The sequence below is a fragment of the Corvus moneduloides genome, chromosome 6 (genome assembly GCF_009650955.1).
Source record: "Corvus moneduloides isolate bCorMon1 chromosome 6, bCorMon1.pri, whole genome shotgun sequence".
Taxonomy (NCBI): domain Eukaryota; kingdom Metazoa; phylum Chordata; class Aves; order Passeriformes; family Corvidae; genus Corvus; species Corvus moneduloides.
The window spans coordinates 2491145-2508539 of record NC_045481.1 but is presented as its reverse complement, the minus strand read 5'-3'; the positions used below and the strand labels follow the sequence as shown (position 1 = coordinate 2508539).

Here is a 17395-nt window from a genome sequence, read left to right as displayed (position 1 = left end):
GCATTTGAGCCGAGCAGACGTCGAGGGAGCTGACGAGAGGCAAATTAATTTGCCTTTTGCAAAGGCTCCTGCGTGACGTTAATGAAAGCAGCTCTTTGTGCAGGCTCACGGCTCAGGATGCAGAGATCCATGGTCCTCCTTGTCCTCACAGAGCTCTGGTGAAGGTCCTTTTTTCCTTTGGAAGCAGGGAAAGGAGGAGTTTTTTTGATTCCAGAGCGTGGGGGTAATCCCTGGCCACCAGCTCAGGGTGTAGCCCGCATTGGATCCATCAGGTTTCAGGGGTTCCTCTCCTTGCATGCACCAATTTCTCTTTTATTTTGGCATTAAATGTGATCCAGATCATTTCCCTGAGCCCACTTGCCAGGATTGCTGCCCTGATCGTTGGGAGAGTGACTCTGCTGCAGCAAAAAGCAGATCCCAGGGGATGGATGCCGGGAGGTTCTCTCCCAGCCCTGCATTTCCTGATGAGGAGCCATAAACCTCCCAAAAAAAAAAGCAGCTGGCAATTAGTGGTCAGCAGAGGAGCTGGGGGCTGGCAGGAGTGAATCCTTGGATTCTGGGAGAATCCTGCCTTCAGGTTGCTGCCACGGATCCTGCTGGGTTCTCTTCCCACCCTGCCACATTCCTTGGCATGCTGGTCCCTGCAGGATGTGACCTCTTCGCCATTTCCAACATTTTTCCCATTTTTTAAAAATTTCCTTTCCATCTTTTGCACCCCAGGCAGCCATTCCCTCTGGCTCAGAGGAGAATTAGGCAACTGGTCCTGAAATCCCAGCGTGAGCAACCAGGTCATGACCATCCGGATAAATAAAGCTCACGGACCCACAGCTCTTCCCAAAGTTTATGGCTCCTTTTCCAGCTGAGCACACCCTGAAACACGATGGGAGCACCAACCCCTGAGCCCAGAATGTGCCTTTCCTCCTGCTGTGTGCACGGATGAGGGAATAATTTGGGAAGGGACGACTGTGCCCTCCCAAGTGCTGGGTGGGATGGTGCCAAATTTGGGTTCTCAAGGTTGGCACCACGATTAATGACATTCCAGAAACCCTGTCCCAAAAATTCCACACCCCCTCCAAAGCCCCCCAGCCACAGGGTGCTGCCAAAAACCCACTTGAGCAACAGCAGCAGCCCCTGCCTGACATCTGCCCACACGCATTTGGGAGGCCAGGAAACTTCCTGTGGACCTTGGCTGCCTGACAGGAGTGACCTCAATTCTGCCTTTTTTTAGGGTGGGTATTTTGGGGGCTGTGTTTTGATAACAGGTGGGAGCTTTGCCTGCCTTTTGCTGGCCGTGGGAGAGGCAGGTTTCAGGAAGGAGCTCAGAGGAAGGGGCATTTCTGTAGCTCAGATAAAAACATGCCATTCTACATCTGTAAAACAGAGTTTATTGCCACTTTTTAGGGAATTGGAGGCACCCACTCCCCCCTGCAAGCCTCCCCTGCTGCCCTCTCCCCACATTCCCGTGGCTTCATCCCACATCCGACACATTTCCTCCAGATCTACCCCGAGGTGCATCACAAGCACAAACCCACGCATGATTCAGCAGGCTCCTTTGAGAGACATTTATTATTTAAATAACAACTCTTTCTTTTTACATCACCTCCACTCACAGACCACGGAAAAGCCCCAAATCTCGGCACCTTCGGGCTCCCTGAGCAGAGCTGCAGCTCCCAAATGAGACTCCCCACTTGGAATTGCACAAACGCCGCTGGGTGCGTTGGATGCTGCTCAGATGGGAGCCACCAGAAAATTCCTAATGGCAGTGGTGGCCTTGGGATGCGGAGTCAGACGCTCCTCATCCCAGCAGGAACCAGCCTGGAGTCCCAAAGCATCCCAGAAAACAAAGGAGTGGTGTTGAAGGATGCTGCCCAACGCGGCAGGATTGATGAGCTGGATGGTTTTGGCCTTGGTTTTTTTGCTTTTATGGATTTTTTGGGGGGGGTTATTTTAAATAAACATTTGTCCCACTCAAGGACAAACCCAAACCCCACCAGCAGCACCACCCTGGGTGTGGGTGAAGCTCATGGCTGTGACCATTCCCTGGTCAGGCTCTTTATTCCCTTCCTTGGCTCTTGCAAAAATCATGGGACAAAGGGAATTTCCAAACGGGTGCTGAGGAGGGGCTGCTCTACTCCATCACAGCGCCAGGGAAGTGCCAAAATTTGGCTTTTTTAGTACCTTGGTGCCCCTCAGAGACCCACCAGTGCCTAAAATCTCAGGGGTGTGGGACAGACAGACAGACACGAGCACACAGACCTGCCCCTGAAAAAGTGCATTTCTTCAGGCAACCAGCCTAAAAAAGGGGGGAATATTTGAGGATAAACTGCTCCCTTCCTCTCCTTCCCAATCCTTATGGATCTGGGGACACTGTTGGGTGTTTGCAGCCACCCAGCCCCACCTCCAGGAGCCGTAGCCCTGCCTGCATCCCAAACAACCACGGAGACCTGGCTGGGAAGCCCACCAGCAGGAATCTCTGCTTCCCAACATCCTCCCAGCTGTGGGCTGATAGCAAACCCCTCATGCTTCACCACCGACCCTTCCCAGCAGGGCTGAACCATTCTCCAGGTGGGATCAGCCCTGAGGGTGACAGCAGCGCCCAGGGACTCAGCAGCCCTTCCAACCTTGTCCCGCTGCACTTTTGTCCCTGCGAGAGGCCATAATGGCTTTCCAGGGGCTTCCCAGGTGCCACCTGAGCCACCCCCACCCGGCCCAGGCTGCAGCAGACACGTCTCTTCATGGGCCCTAAGGCAGAGCACCTGTCAGGAGGCAGGATTCTCCTGGAGCTGCCCGCAGAGGTCCAGCCGTGCGGCCAGCTTTGCCACGGCGGGGGCCGCAGCGCGGCCGTGCGGGGCCGTGGCGGTCACCTGGCAGCACAGCACCGAGCGCAGCAGGCGCAGCAACGGCGGCCGCAGGATGGCGAAGACCCAGGGATCCACGATGGAATTGATGGACAGGAAGCGCAGGGCCAGCAGGTCCCACTCGTGGTCGGCCTCTTCCCCGCTGAACTTGTTCACGTAGGCACGGATCTGCAAAATCAGGCAACGGGCTGGCTTGGAAAGGAGCTTAAAGATCATCTCGTTCCACCCCCCTGCCATTCCACTGTCCCAGCTTGCGCCAAGCCCTGTCCAACCTGGCCTTGGTCACGTCCAGCTGCGGCTTCTCTGGGCACCCTGTGCCAGGGCCTCGCCACCTTCACAGGAAAGAGTTTTTTCCCCAAATCCCATCTAAACCTCCTCCCTGTCAGTTTGGATCCATTCCCCCTTGTCCTGTCACTGCAGGCCCTTGTAGAGTCTCTCTCCATCTTTCCTCTAGCTCCTTTCAGGTACTGGAAGGCCACAATTGGGTCACCCCAAAGCTTTCTCCTCTCCAGGCTGAACAATCCCAACTCTCCCAGCCTTTCCTCACAGCAGAGCTGTTCCATCCTTTTAATCAACTTGGTGCCTCCTCTGGACTCGCTTCAACAGCTTCACGTCCTTCCTGCGCTGGAAGGACCCCACAGCTGGACACAGCACTGCAGTGGGGTCTCACAGTCCCCTCCCTCAACCAGGGAGAAATCACAGGGAGAAATAATTCCCAAGACCCGGCCCCCCAGGCAGCTCTTTTGGGGCGATTTGGGCTGTCACAGCAAATTTGCCGACTCCATGGGTTTAAATGGCCTTTAAATGACAGCGAGCCCCGTGCTCTGCTTCATTTAGAGCCACATCTAAACCCGTGGCTGCTGGAGGAAGTGGTGGCTCTCACCTTGAGGCCACACAGCAGCAATAACCGTGGGAGATGGAGAGGATGAGGGGTGCAGGACCTGGCCGGTCCTTCCTGCGACGTGCCGACTCATCACAGCCCGCGGGGCTTCCTGGAAGGGTGACTCAGCACTCCTTACTCATTCGGGTCACCCGCCACCCCCTCGCTCCGGGCTGGGGGGATGCTTGGATGGGGATGGGCAGCAGGAGCATCCCCGGGATCCGCTGGGTACCGCCCCAGCATGGCGCAGCCCAGGGCACGGGGTGGCCGCGCGCAGCATTTCCAAGCTCTGGGGTGTTTTGGGAAGGAATTTGTGGCCCGATGAGTTCGTGTGCCTGGACTGCTCCTGGGAGGAGCGGTGGCTGCTGTGGGCAGCCGGGGACAGGAGAGAAAGTGTCACCCCAAGGAGGCAGCTGGGTTTGAGCCGCTGCCAAAGCACAGCCCCACATGGGAGCCGGGCGATGGGAAAAGGGAAGCTGGCTCTGGATAAGGCTATATCTGCCACCACAGGGCCCATGGGATCCCGGCCAGTGCCGCTTTCCCAGCCCCTCTGCCCCAAGCACACTCACAAGGCCCTGCCCACGTGTCCCCTCCGAGGGGTTCCGTTTCATAATGACCACAGCAGCCAAACCCGACCTTTTTTGGGACACGGGAAGAGCTGCCCATCATGTGTGGGTTCATTGTTAGGAGCTGCAGTGTCTCTTAGGCCGTTGAGGCTCCTGGGATGCTCACGAGCATCTGGACATTACTCCCTTGTCCTAAAACCCTGCCAGCCCGGCTCGGCTTAGCCTGTGTTATTTCCTTTTCCCTTAGGAAAAGCAAGGGAGCATGAAGGGAAGGCAGAGTCTATTTAACACCAAGAGTATGAAATTACCACTGGCTGCGCTCCCAGCCTTGATGGGGTCACTTCTAATGGGACCAAACTGACCTCCTGCAGTTTGGGGTCACACACAGGGGCAGCAGCCAGAGGTGCTCCGGAGCCCACGATGCTCCTGGTGTAAAAGCACCTGGATGGATGAAAAGTGGCCCTTGGGAGGGGAGAGCCCAGACAGAGTCAGGGGATTCACTCTCTCCACTTCCTCACCTGGCTGTTTTGATCCTGGATTTCTGCTGGAAGTCTCGTGCATGCATGGGGCACGGGATGTGGGCATATCCCTTGGGAAGACACGTGCTGTGGCTGCTGTGCCAGACCTCTGTTCCCAGAAATCTCCCATCTCTGTGCCCGCGCCTCGGTGCTGTTGCAGACGAGCAGAAACCTCTGTCTCCAGCTCCATCCGCAGAAATCTGGGATAACTCATCCCGCCCAGCACAGATATCCACTGCCTCCAGCCCAGAGCAGCTCCTTCATCCAATCTCCAGAAGTGTCATTGGTTGCTCTGCCATCCCTCACACCTGCACCATGAGTTCCTGGATCCCAGGATTTGCAGTGATGCCGTGTGGTCGAGGGGACTCCAACCTCATCCCTGCCTGAGCCACACTGCCTGGCCTCGGAGCCTCTGTGGGGTGGGAGAGCACCTCTGCTCCTGCCACTCCATCCTCCTACCACTCCATCCTCCTACCACCCCGTGATCCTGACACCCCATCCTCGTCCTGGCACTGGGGATACAGGGAGTGATCCCCCCGCTCCCCAGGTGATGTGCAAATCGCCAAGCTCATGGCTGAGCTGGGATCTCCCAAGCTTTGGGAAGAGCAAAGCTTTGACCTCAACCCTCAAGGCTTGGCCAGCAGAGTTGGGGGGAGCCTTATAAAGGCCGGGAGAGAAATGTGGGTGCCGGGGAGAGGGACCTCACCCTGGTGCACCCCCCAGACAGGTGCACTCACCGTGAAGGGCAGCGAGCAGATGACGAAGGTGATGGTCATGATGGAGAGCAGCAGGAGGTGGTCGATCTCCTCGGCCATGGAGAACGTGCGCCGGCCGCAGCCGGTGGCCACACGGGGCTGCTCCAGGGTGGTCACCCGGCGGGTCCTCTGCCCGCGGCGGTGCATGCGGGCCAGGTTCACGATGACGCTCAGGTTGCAGAGCAGCACGGCGAGGATGAGGAAGAGGAGCAGGGTGGCGTAGAGGAGCGAGAAGGTGACGTTCAGCCCCGCCACCTCCCCATTGCTCTGGTGGGAATCCAGGTGCATCTGGATGAAGCACCAGGTGCCCGGGCAGTACTGGACGTAGCGGCCGAAGCCCAGCAGCGGCAGCGAGCAGAAGGCGGCCGAGAAGGTGTAGATGGCCGGCAGGGCCACCAGGCCCGTGCGGGGGCTCAGGAAGCGCTCGTAGAAGTACGGCCGCCCCAGGGCCAGGCAGCGCTCCAGCGCCATGGTGAAGAGGATGAGCATGGTGGCGAGGCCGAAGAAGCTCATGGCGAAGCCGAAGTAGAGGCAGATGTGCCCTCCGCGGGCCAGGGTGGTGAGGGTGCGGTTGCGGTGGTAGGAGGCCAGCACCAAGGGGCTGACGGAGCAGGTGCCCAGCAGGTCGGTGACCACCAGGGCCAGCACCAGGACGTGGAACAGCGCGAGCGGGCGCTGCCGGGGCCCGCGGCGGCCGCGCAGGAGCAGCCCCAGCGCCAGGAGGTTGCCCAGGAGCCCGGCCGAGAACATGAGGGCGCTGATCAGCGGCCGAGCTCCGGCCGGGAGCGCTGCCCCGCCGGACCCGCACGCCCGGCCCGTCCCGTTCATCCCGCGCCGCCGCCGCACGCCCGACTGCGCTGCCGCCCCCGGCACCGGCACCGGCACCGCCCGCCCCGACGGCACCGCCCCGCCCGCCGCCCCCGGCACCGCCCCGGGCCCCCGGCACCGCCCCGGGCCCCCGGGGATGGTCGGAGCGGAGGCGGGGGACGCGCACGGACCCACCCCGGCCTGACCGAGAGTCCCGGTGCCGCTCTGGGAGCTCCGGACACGGCCAGTCCCGGTGCCGCTCTGGGAGCTCCGCACACGGCCAGTCCCGGTGCCGCTCTGGGAGCTCCGGACACGGCCAGTCCCGGTGCCGGTCTGGGAGCCCCGCACACGGCCAGTCCCGGTGCCGCTCTGGGAGCCCCGCACACGGCCAGTCCCGGTGCGGTCCGAGAGTCTCGAGGCCGGGCCGGGAGTGCCGGAGCGGCCCCGGGATGTCTGGGACAGTCCCCGGTCTGAGCCAGCCCCGGCTCCGGCACGCCCAGCCCCTCTGCCCCACCGGGAGCGGCTTCTGCGGTCGGCCCCGGTGTCGGTTCAGGAGCCCCGGTGCGGCTTCGGGAGTCCCTCGCATGGCCAGCCCAGGTGCCGGTCCGAGAGTCCCGGTACTGTTCCAGGAGCCCGGTGCGGCTTTGAGAGCCCCCAGGCACGGCCAGTCCCTGTGTCGGACCAGGAGCCCCGCACACGATCAGCCCGGGGCCAGACCGGGACCTCCTCTCACAGCCGATCCCGGCGCTGCTCCCGGAGTCCTGGTGCCGCTCCAGGAGTCTCGGTGCCGGCCCGGGATCGCTTTCATGGCCAATTCCGGTATAGATCCGACAGTCCCGGTGTGGCTCCGGGAGTGCTGAGCCCCAGTCTGTCCCAGTGCTAATCCGGGAATCCCAGTGCCGGTCCAGCAGCCCCTCACATGGTCAGAGATTCCCGGCGGTGCTCCGGGAGCCCCGAGGCACACAGCAAGCTCCAGTGTGGCCTGAGAGCCCCAGTGCTGGCTCCAAAGCTGGCTCCAAAGCCCTCCGAGCCCGGAGTCCCAGCTGAGCCCAGGCTGTGCAGGGGAATTCCCATGGCCCCAGAGGTGCCCGGAACCCATGGAGAACTCCCTGCCCCATGGCTGCACCATGCCACGTCCCCATCGCCCCCCTCTCCTACATGTCATCGGAGGTCCCCAAGGGGGTGCAGCCTGTCTGGCCATGACCTTAAAGCCCATCCATTCCAGCGTCTGCCATGGGCAGGGACACTTTCTACTATCCCAGGTTGCTCCAAGGCTCATCCAACCTGGAACCTGGAACACATCCAGGGATGGGAAATTCACATACTCAAGCCCAGTGGCCTTGGATGCTCTCTCCATCCTTCAGGACACCAGCCCTCACTCAAGCTGCCTTTATTTAAGCAGTTGCTGCTTCACAGGTCAATTCCAGAACCTCCCGAGGACAGAAAATCTTTTCCTTCCTGTGGCCCTGGGGCTGTTCCAACAGCTGTAACAATTCAATTTTTAATTAAGCCCGTACACCTGGTCCCCCCAAACCACAGTGAAACACTGCAGGTGGCTCCAGCAGGGACACAGCAGGTTGCAGGCACACGAGTGGCTTTGGCTGTTATTTTTAAAACCCTGCTTTTGTAACAGGAACTTCGCAAAGGAAATACGGGGCACGGCAGGCTCGAGGGCCGGGCAGGCTGCGGTTGGTGACAGCACCTCCATTTCTGAGGGGCCTCTCCTAGTCCTGGCTTTGCTTTCTTCTCTCACACAGCTCACAGGTCTCTTCAGTGAGGTGGGGAGGATGAGCTGAGGGTGAGGTGACAAAGCCACAGCTCCAGCTCCGTTCCCACAGTCAAAGCAATGGGTGAGCAATGGGGACGGCGTTTTAACCATCCCACCTCAACACAGGTGCGCCAGGAAAACACATCCCAGGAGCTCTTTGAACCCTGCTTCCAGTCCTGATCCAGCAGAGCACCAAAGCACATGGACACATCCGACGGTGGGAGCCACCCTGTTTGATTCCACAGGGTCGGGTGCCACCCTGGCACGTCCAGCCCCCCTTTGTGGCATCCACAAATTCAGCTGAGGCTGAATCCTGTCCTGATCCATCCAGGCAGCTGCAGTCTGCCCATCCAAGACCTCTTCCGAGCAGCAGGCACCCCATAGGGTGGTTGCTCCAAGGCTTTTCCCAGCCTCCCCCTCCTTTCTGGCGTTCCGTGTCACAGCTCAGGAAGGGGTTTTGGCTTCTTCTGGAGCTCATTTTCCTGGCAGCTAATGGAGCCTTAAATACCCTTCTGGGGCTTCAGGCTTCTCCACTGACAGTTGTCTCTGATGGGATTTTTCTGCAATAATAGGAAAATTGCTGGGCTTTTGTTTTTTTCATTCCCCCTTCTGAGCTCAAAACCAGGAACAGGCTGCTTGGTACAATCTGTCCTGCCTTGGGAAGTGTTTGTTTTCTTCCCTTTGCTTCCATGTTTAGCTCGTGTGTCTCGCCTCTAGCGAGGGCCGTATCAAACCCTAGAATTGTTTAGGTTGGAAAACTCCTCTAAGACATCAAGTCCAGCCATTCCCCCAGCACTGCCAAGGCCACCACTGCCCCATGTCCCCAAGTGCCACATCCTCACGGCTTTTAAATCCCTCCAGGGATGGGGACTCCACCGCTGCCCTGGGCAGCTGTGCCAATGGAGAAATTTTCCCAATTTCCAATCTAAACCTCCCCTGGCCCAGCCTGAGGCCGTTCCCTCTCCTCCTGTCCCTGTTCCCTGGCAGCAGAGCCCGACCCCCCCGGCTGCCCCCTCCTGTCAGGGACTTGTGCAGAGCCACAAGGTCCCCCCTGAGCCTCCTTTGCTCCAGCCTGAGCCCCTTTCCCAGCTCCCTCAGCTGCTCCTCAGCCCCTTCCCAGCTCTGTTCCCTTTTCTGGACACACTCCAGCCCCTCATACATCCTCCCAAGGTTTGTTGGCATTGCTTTCCCTAAAAGAAGATTTCCAGGCTTGGCCCAGTTGGAGAAAACACTCTGGGCTTGTAGGAAAGCTCTGTGAATTTCATGGAGAGGACTCAGCCTCTGGAGTTTGCTGCCTGTGGTTGGGGAGGGTGTTGGGATCCTGCTCCATCCCTGCCTCTGGCACCAGGGGCACGGAGGACTCCATCCCTCCTGTTTATGGTGAGACAATTTCATCCCTTTTCAACCAAACCCCCATCCTGACTTGTGTTCAACAAATCCAGACAACACCTTTCTTCCAAAGCCTTCCCATCCTTTATCTCGTGTTCCAGTGCTTCCAGCAGCCTCCTTCCCTCTCCTGGAAAAGCAGGGCTGTGTGCTGGCATGGCAGATCCAGGTTTTGGTGCCTTGGCTCGTCCTGTACCAGCACCTGGGTGCATGGGTTAAAAAATAAATGAAGCCACTCCTGGGCTGGCCGGGGCTCCTGGCAGCCCTGGCACTGCTGCCTGCCCAGGCACGCGCCTCCCAGCTTCCAGAATAGCTGAAAAATGCAGGCAGGCAGTAAAAAAATAAAACGGGCTCTTCGCAAGAACGAAACACGAAATGAGGGAAATGAGCTTGAGTAAAGTTGTGCCTGGATTTCGTGAACTGGAAAAAAAAAAACAAACCACCCTGGGAGTGATTGATGTCCAGGAAAGGAGCGGGAGGCAGGGAGAGTGATGCAGTGGCAGCACTGACAGCGTGGGACAGGGCAGCTGGCACTGCTGGAGGGTGACAGGGACATAAAACAGGCCCCAAAAGAGCATCGCTGGCGTGGAGCTCCAGCCTGGAGCTGAGCAGTGTCTCTTTATTGCCTCCATTAAGCGGCAGGTCCGGCCCTTCGGGAGCGGCTGGCACAGGAGAGATCTGGCACGGAGGGGTCCCGAGGGGAATGACTGAGCGAGGAGCCTGGGGGGAGAGTGTGATCAGGGAGGGCTCCTCAGCCGCTCTCCCCTCCTCAGCTGGAGCTCCCGGAGCCCCTGGGCTTTTTTCGGTTCCTATTTAGCAACCTTTACAACCAACCCGCGCATTGCCGGGATTTTTTATTTCAATTCTTATTTAATTTACACCTTCTTTTCCTTTTATTTTCATCTTTCCAGGACTCAGGAAGGAGACCTACGCTTTGGTATAACCCCTGAAGCCTCAAACTGTGCGTGTTGAGGCACTGAAAAATGGGGTGTCCAAGGGACCAGCCTGGGGTGGAGAACATCCGTGGTCTCCTCGCTCTTCGTGCTCGGCCAGCTGGGAGCCCGGCCCTGGCTGGGGACGTGCTGCCATCTCTGGCGAGGACGGTGACACGGCAGCCCCGGGAACACCGGGGAGCGAGGATTTATCCGCCTGGAGGCCGCCCTGGCTGCAGCCGCACGTCCAAACCTCGCTGGCTGCAGCCGCCGCTTGACTCGCCCGGAGGCAGCAGCGGCTGGCTGGAGACTCCAGGTCTGTTGTAGGACACCAGGAAGGGCAGAATCCCGATTAAAAGTGCTGCCCAAGCCAGAGGAGCTGTCAAGGTCACTGGGATACGTGTGGCCCCAGCCAGGGAGCGGGGATGCTGCAGGGATGGGGTCGCTCGTGGCTCCATGGTTTCTCCCCTGTGATGATGAACTCAGGGATGGGCCGGTGATGCGGTGTTTGCATCGTCTTGGGGCTCGGCTGGAGTCTGGTTTTGCACCTTAATGAAGAACCTGATGTGGTTTGTGTCAGTTTCATTACTGATTTCCACCAATCATGGTTACCCTGGGATCTAAACACACACAGCATGGGGCAGGGACCTTCCCTGGGGCAGGGACCTTTCCTGGGGCACGGACCTTTCCTGGGGCAGAGACGTGTCCTGGGGCAGGGACCTTCCCTGGGGCAGGGACCTTTCCTGGGGCAGGGACCTCTCCTGGGGCAGAGACATGTCCTGGGGCAGGGACCTTTCCTGGGGCAGGGACCTTCCCTGGGGCAGAGACATGTCCTGGGGCAGGGACCTTTCCTGGGGCAGGGACCTTCCCTGGGGCAGAGACATGTCCTGGGGCAGGGACCTTTCCTGGGGCAGGGACCTTCCCTGGGGCAGAGACATGTCCTGGGGCAGGGACCTTTCCTGGGGCAGGGACGTGTCCTGGGGCAGGGACCTTCCCTGGGGCAGAGACATGTCCTGGGGCAGGGACCTTTCCTGGGGCAGGGACCTTTCCTGGGGCAAGGATCTCTCCTGGGGCAGGGACCTCTCCTGGGGCAGGGACCTTTCCTGGGGCAGGGACCTTCCCTGGGCCAGAGATCTCTCCTGCAGCAGGGATCTCTCCTGGGCAAGGCCTCTCTCCAGGAGTGAATCCTCACTGGGATCACGGGCAGATGATCCCTGCACACACAGAGCACCCCCAGCTCGTGCTAATGCTGAATCCATGACCTTGGAGATCTTTTCCCACCTCAACAATCATTCCATGATTCTACATCACTGAACATTCCCAGCCTGGCCGTGCCTGATCCACCTGTCCCGAGTGGAGCACGGATCTGTTTGGGGGAGGAGGTCCCAGTGTAGGGGGGACAACAATCAGGTTTTCCAGGGCCGTTATCTCATCCGGCCACGGTGGAACAGATCCCAGGAAAGCCTCGGTGCAGGCTCAGAGCTGTTGACTCTGCAACCCCACGTGAGCCATCTCCAAGTCGATACCACGCCAGTAACATGAAACCAATCCATGAACCAACCCTCACTTCCTTCTTTCTCCTCAGAAAACCCCGAGGAGAGGCACCGAGCCGGCAGCTCGCAGGTGTCCCCAAAATATCCCCAAACACAGCTCTGCCCTTTTCTCCAGCTGGGAGAAACAACCAGAGCCAACCCCAGCAGGTCACCTCCAAAAAGCTCCAAGATACTGCTCCTTCAAAACCAGAATCTGACACTGAGAGTAAACATCACGTGAGAGAGGGCAGGAACACGGCTACACCTTGCAAGGCTTAGCTAAACAGAGGAGAGAAATACTCTCTGTCTCCTCCAAGGGCACTAAACAGTTGGTCATTGTAATGCTTTTGGCCTAAATGGTCACTTGAGGCAGAAATTAAATCCAGCTTATCCGTGTGGTTGAGCGGAAATGGATCTTCCATCAAAACGATCGCTCTCCTGCACGCTTGCACCGAGAGCTCGTGTGTCCCAGGCTCTGCCTTCTCTCAATTACTGCTCTCATTAAGGCTCGAGGCGGTCATAAATACTGAATTTAGATAATTACAGCACAGCAGGTAGGGCTGAGGAACACAAATGCAACATCGGCGCTCGGGGGAATCAGTTTTCCAGAGAAGAGTGGCTAAACCACAGCCCTGCCCCGGGAATAGGGAAGATCCTGGGAAGGGATGGAGGGTGTGCCAGGGAGGGATGATGGGAATCCCGTGGAGGGATCCCGCCTGCATCCAGCTCCTCGTCACACCAGGAGCTGCTGCTCAGCTTTCTGAGTCCCTCCTGACCCTCACCCAGTCTGGGGACATCCCAAGCCACCTCCGGATAAACGCCCTTGGCATGGAATGGGATCACGCACAGGACAAGGCGATGAAACAGGGCTCTGAACCGCTTTTATTCCAAGGGGACACACCCACACTTCTCCTCCCTGTGCGCCCCCACTGCCCTGAACCACACACCAAATCCCTCACGCTCTCCTGGAGCCGGGCGTTCCCTAAACCCTCCACAAAACGCTCGGAATATTCACAGATCCCCGGGAGCCCCGCCCCGGCTCCTCTCCGGGGCCAAACGCAGTTTAGGGAGGGGACAGAATCCCTTCACAGCGTCCCTCGCAGCGAGCTGGACGCTGTCCCTGCCTGCCACCGCCCTGTGCCGCCTCGGGATGCTCCAGGGCAGGGATGTGGGGCCGAAGGCTCGCTCCTCATCCTCGCCAGCAGCCGCCGGCTTCTGCAGCAGCGCCGCGCTCAGGGGATGCCGAGCTGCGGGGCGTCTGTCCTGCGCCAGCCCGGGGGACAGAACTGGCCATCAGCCCCGGGGCTGGAGCCTTTCAGAGAGGCCCTGCGGGAGCTGAGCCTCCGGCAGACCCTGCGGACGAAGGTGCGGAAGACGGAGGTGCGGAAGATGATGAAGACCCAGGGGTCCACGATGGAGTTGACGGAGAGGAAGCGCAGCGCGCTCAGGTCGGCGTTCTCATTGAAATCAGCGGCGAAAGCCCCCATGTACGCCCGGATCTGGCAAAAAATCCCGGAAATAGGAGAAAATCAGGGAAGGTCAAGGAAATGGGGGGGAATGAGGGGAGGTCTTGCTACGGTGGGGATAAAAATATCCCCGTGAGGGCAGCAAAAGAAGTTTTAACCCTTCAATATCCCTATGGATTGCATCAGGATGTGCTGTGGGTTGCAGATCCGGCTGGGAGTGGGGCTGGATCATGGATGGTTGTGGCACAGGGATGCTGTGTCCCCAGCGGGATGTTAAAGCTGGAAAGGTGGCCCTGGTGACCGGGGTGGTTTCATGGATGAAGAAATCATCCAACCTTGGCAGGTGATGCTCTGGCCCCAAGGCTGGGGCACCCCACTGGTGCTGCCATGGAAACTGGACCTGGCATCCATTGGCTAACTCAGCAGGGATTCATCCTGACTGAGGACCACTGGGGTGGTCACAAAACCAGTACGAGCCCAGTGGTGCCAGGGCTGCTGGTGGCTGATACCTCACGATATGGTTCCAGAGGTGACAGAGGGGACAGGAAGAGGATGTGGAAATTGTCACCAAAGGCAGTGGCAGCACCAGCGCACACCCCCCACCCTGATCCCAGGGTAGCCCCTCCTGTGGCACCAACTCTGCCCGCAGAGGGTGATGGAAAGGTGAAACTGCAGGATCTGGGCCCAGGAATGGGGGAGGGGAGGGGCAGCGAGGGCTCTCTCATGCTGGGGGTCTCCCACCCCCACCCCACCAGCGGGACCCCCATCCCTGGGGAAGAAATGAGAGGATTTCAGGGCGTATTTCAGTGGGGTTCAAAGGGAGCTGGATGTACCCAGCAGCTTTGGGACACGGGGGTGGGAATGGGGGTTATTGAGGGGTCTGATGGGGTGGGAATGGGGGTTATTGAGGGGTCTGATGGGGTGGGAATGAGGGTTATTGAGGGGTCTGATGCAATGAACTGACCCCCCCAAACCTTAAACACCTCAGAGGAACAGAGGGGTGGTGATGGGATGGGATGGGATGGGATGGGAGGGGCTGTTATTCCAATGGAGCTAAAGCAGCAAACTGATCCCTGGGATGGGGTGGAGGACACTGAGATGGGACTAAAATAATGACCTGACCCTCCAACACCTCTGGGACAGAGCGGTGATGGTGAGAAGGGTGTTCCAGGGGGATTAAAGCAATGAACTGACCCCTGGGGATGCGGTGCTGGGATTGGATATTCCAGGGAGGGGGCAATGGAATGACCCTCCCTGGGACAGGGTGGGGTGGAGGGGGCAAATATTCCAAGGAAGTTTGAAAAATAAATCAGCCCCCAGGACAGGGTGGTGGGGTTGTTGTGGTTATTCCAGTGGGATTAAAACAATGGATTAACTTCCCCCATCCCAGGATGGGATGTTGGGGGTTATTCCACGGGGGCTAAAGCAACAGTCAGATCCCTGGGGCAGGGTGGGGGACACTCAGAAGGGGGACAGAGTAATTACCTCAGCCCCCCCCCCCCCCCCCCCCCAGTACCTCTGGCACAGAGTGGTGGTGCTGGGGGGTTCTTCCATGAGGGTTAAAGGACAACTTCTAATTTAATTTAATTTAATTTAATTAATTTAAATAAATTGAGGACTGGGGATGTGGTGCTGGTGTTGAGGAGGGGCAACCTCCCAGAATGGGATAGTGGAGGCGGGGGGGTGGAATTTATTCCAAGGGGATTAAAGGAATAACCTGACCCTTGGAGAGGATCCTAGAGGGTGGTAGGGGTGGGTTATTCACAGGGCACTAAAGCAATGAACCCCCCCGGCACCTCCAGGAGGGGGTGGTGGTTCCAGAGTTTATTCCAAGGGGCCAAAGCAACCCCTGCTCCCCCTGGGAGTGGGTGGTGGTGATGGGGGGTGGGGGGAGGGGTTATTCCAAGGAGTTTTAGGCAATGACCTGATCCTTGTGGGCAGAGTGGGGGAGTATTTAGGAGGCAAAGTCTTGGCCCCCTACAAGCTGGTGGTGGTGTCAGGGTTTATCCCAAAATTAGTGCTCTGACCCCCCCAGGACTGAGTGGTGCTGGTGGGGGGGATATTCCAGGGTGCTTTAGCCATGGCCTGTTCCCCATGGAGAGGGTGGGGGACTGTTCCAAGGGGGCCAAATCATCAACCCAACCTCCCTGGGAGGCGATGGTGCTGAGGAAAGGATATTTTTCCAAATGGATTAATGCAACGACCGAGCCCTGGGGCATGGGGTGATGGGTGTTTGAGGGGGGCCAAAGCACCCACCCACATTCCCAGGGGTAGGGGCTGGTGGGGGGGTGGGGGGGATATTCCAGGGTGCTCAACAATGCCCTGACCCCCATGGACAGGGTGGGGGACTATTCCAAGGGGGTCAAATCACCAATCCAACCTCCCTGAGAGGCGATGGTGCTGAGAAAGGGTATTTCCCCAAGCGATTTAATGCAATCACCGACCCCCGGTGAGGCACCAAAGCGAGCACCCCCGCTCCCAGGCGCAGGGGGGGTTTTCCTGGCGGCGGGGGGCAGTGGGATTACTCACGATGAGCGGCAGGGAGCAGACGGTGAAGAGGACGGTCATGAGCCCCAGCAGGACGAGGTGGTCGAGCTCCTCCATGCGCGGGGCGGCGGCGGGGGGGGGTCCCGCGGCGGGGCTGCCTCCGGGCCATGCAGTACAGGTGCCTCATGCTGCTCACGTTGCACGCCACGATGGCCAACACCAACAAGCCCATCAGGCTGGCGTAGAGCACGGGGAAGACCAGCTGGCGTGGGCCACCGCCGGCCATCCGGATGAAGCACCACGTGCCCGGGCAGTACTGCATGGGTGCCCCAAAGCCCAGCAGGGGCAGGGCGCAGAACAGGGCGCACAGCCCGGCGGCCGCCGGCCCCAGCGTGGCACCCAGGCGGCGAGTCAGGTGCCGCCGGTAGAAGTAGGGATGCCCCAGGGAAAGCCAACACTCCAGCGCCATGGCCAGCAGCAGCAGGGTGGGGGCCAGCCCGAAGAAGGCCATGAGGAAGGCGAAGAGCTGGCACAGCACCCCCGGCTCGTCCTCGCCGAGGCCACCCGGCCCCAGCTCGCTGAGGCTGCGGTTGTAGGCGTACGCGGCCAGCACGATGGGGCTGAGCAGGCACTTGCCCAGCAGGTCGGTGACCGCCAGCCCGCTGACCAGCACGTAGAACGCCGACACCCGCGGCGGCCGGCCCCCGGGCGACCGGGACCGCCGCCGGTGCTGGCCCAGCAGCAGCAGCGCCAGGACGTTCCCCAAAAGCCCGGCGGCGAACAGCACCGAGCTGGGCACGGCCGACTGGCCGCCCTCGATGTAGCGGCTGCTGCGGCAGCGGTAACCCTCCGTCTCCATCGGGATCACCGCCCGCGCCGGGATGGGCTCCGAGGGAAGCCCCGCTCCGCCTCGGGGTGTCCCGCGCTGCACCGGGGTGGGATCAATGTCCTCCACCGCAGCGGGGTGGGATAAAATCCCGCACCGCACGGCGGTGATGTCCCGCACCGCGCCGGGATGGGATGGAATGGGATGGATGTCCAGCACCGCGCCGGGATGGGATGGGTGTCCTGCACCGGGATGCGATGGGATGGATGGATCGCACCGCGCCGCGGCTGCCGGCAGCGACTGTCCCGGCGGGGCGGGCGGCCCCCGCCGAGGAGGGAGGGAGGAGGAAGGAGGAGGAAGAGGAGGGAGGTGTGGTACAACCGGGCACGGCCCCCGGGACGGCCCCTTCTCGCCGCCGGCCCGCCCCGGCCGTCGGAGCTCGGCTCCGGGGACAGGGGGGTTGCGCTGCTCCCCCGGGAGAACCGAGGCTCCCGGGGAGAGGGAGGGGATGGGGCCGGGAGTGAGTGCCGGGGGTTACGGTGAGGGGCTCTGGGATGAGACGCTGGAGGGGAGGGAGCTGGGGCTGAGCCCCTCGGGGGTGGGGAGTGCTGGAA

At 60.0% G+C, this 17395-nt stretch overlaps 2 protein-coding genes across 2 annotated transcripts; both read right to left on the bottom strand.

Annotated features, from left to right (window-relative positions):
- Positions 1–1548: 1548 nt before the first annotated feature.
- On the bottom strand, positions 1549–6419 carry PTGER2 (prostaglandin E receptor 2). Its single transcript, XM_032113258.1, has 2 exons — positions 5560–6419; positions 1549–3026 (listed from the first exon to the last, which is right to left on the bottom strand). Exons 1-2 carry the CDS (start codon positions 6403–6405, stop codon positions 2760–2762), a joined length of 1113 nt encoding a protein of 370 aa, XP_031969149.1. The 5' UTR covers positions 6406–6419; the 3' UTR covers positions 1549–2759.
- A 6442-nt stretch (positions 6420–12861) lies between these two features.
- PTGDR (prostaglandin D2 receptor) lies at positions 12862–17103 on the bottom strand. Its single transcript, XM_032113261.1, is given in 3 exon segments — positions 12862–13501; positions 15998–16085; positions 16087–17103. Coding segments are annotated over 3 exon segments (1083 nt in total). The 5' UTR covers positions 16815–17103; the 3' UTR covers positions 12862–13234.
- Between the last annotated feature and the right edge of the window lie 292 nt (positions 17104–17395).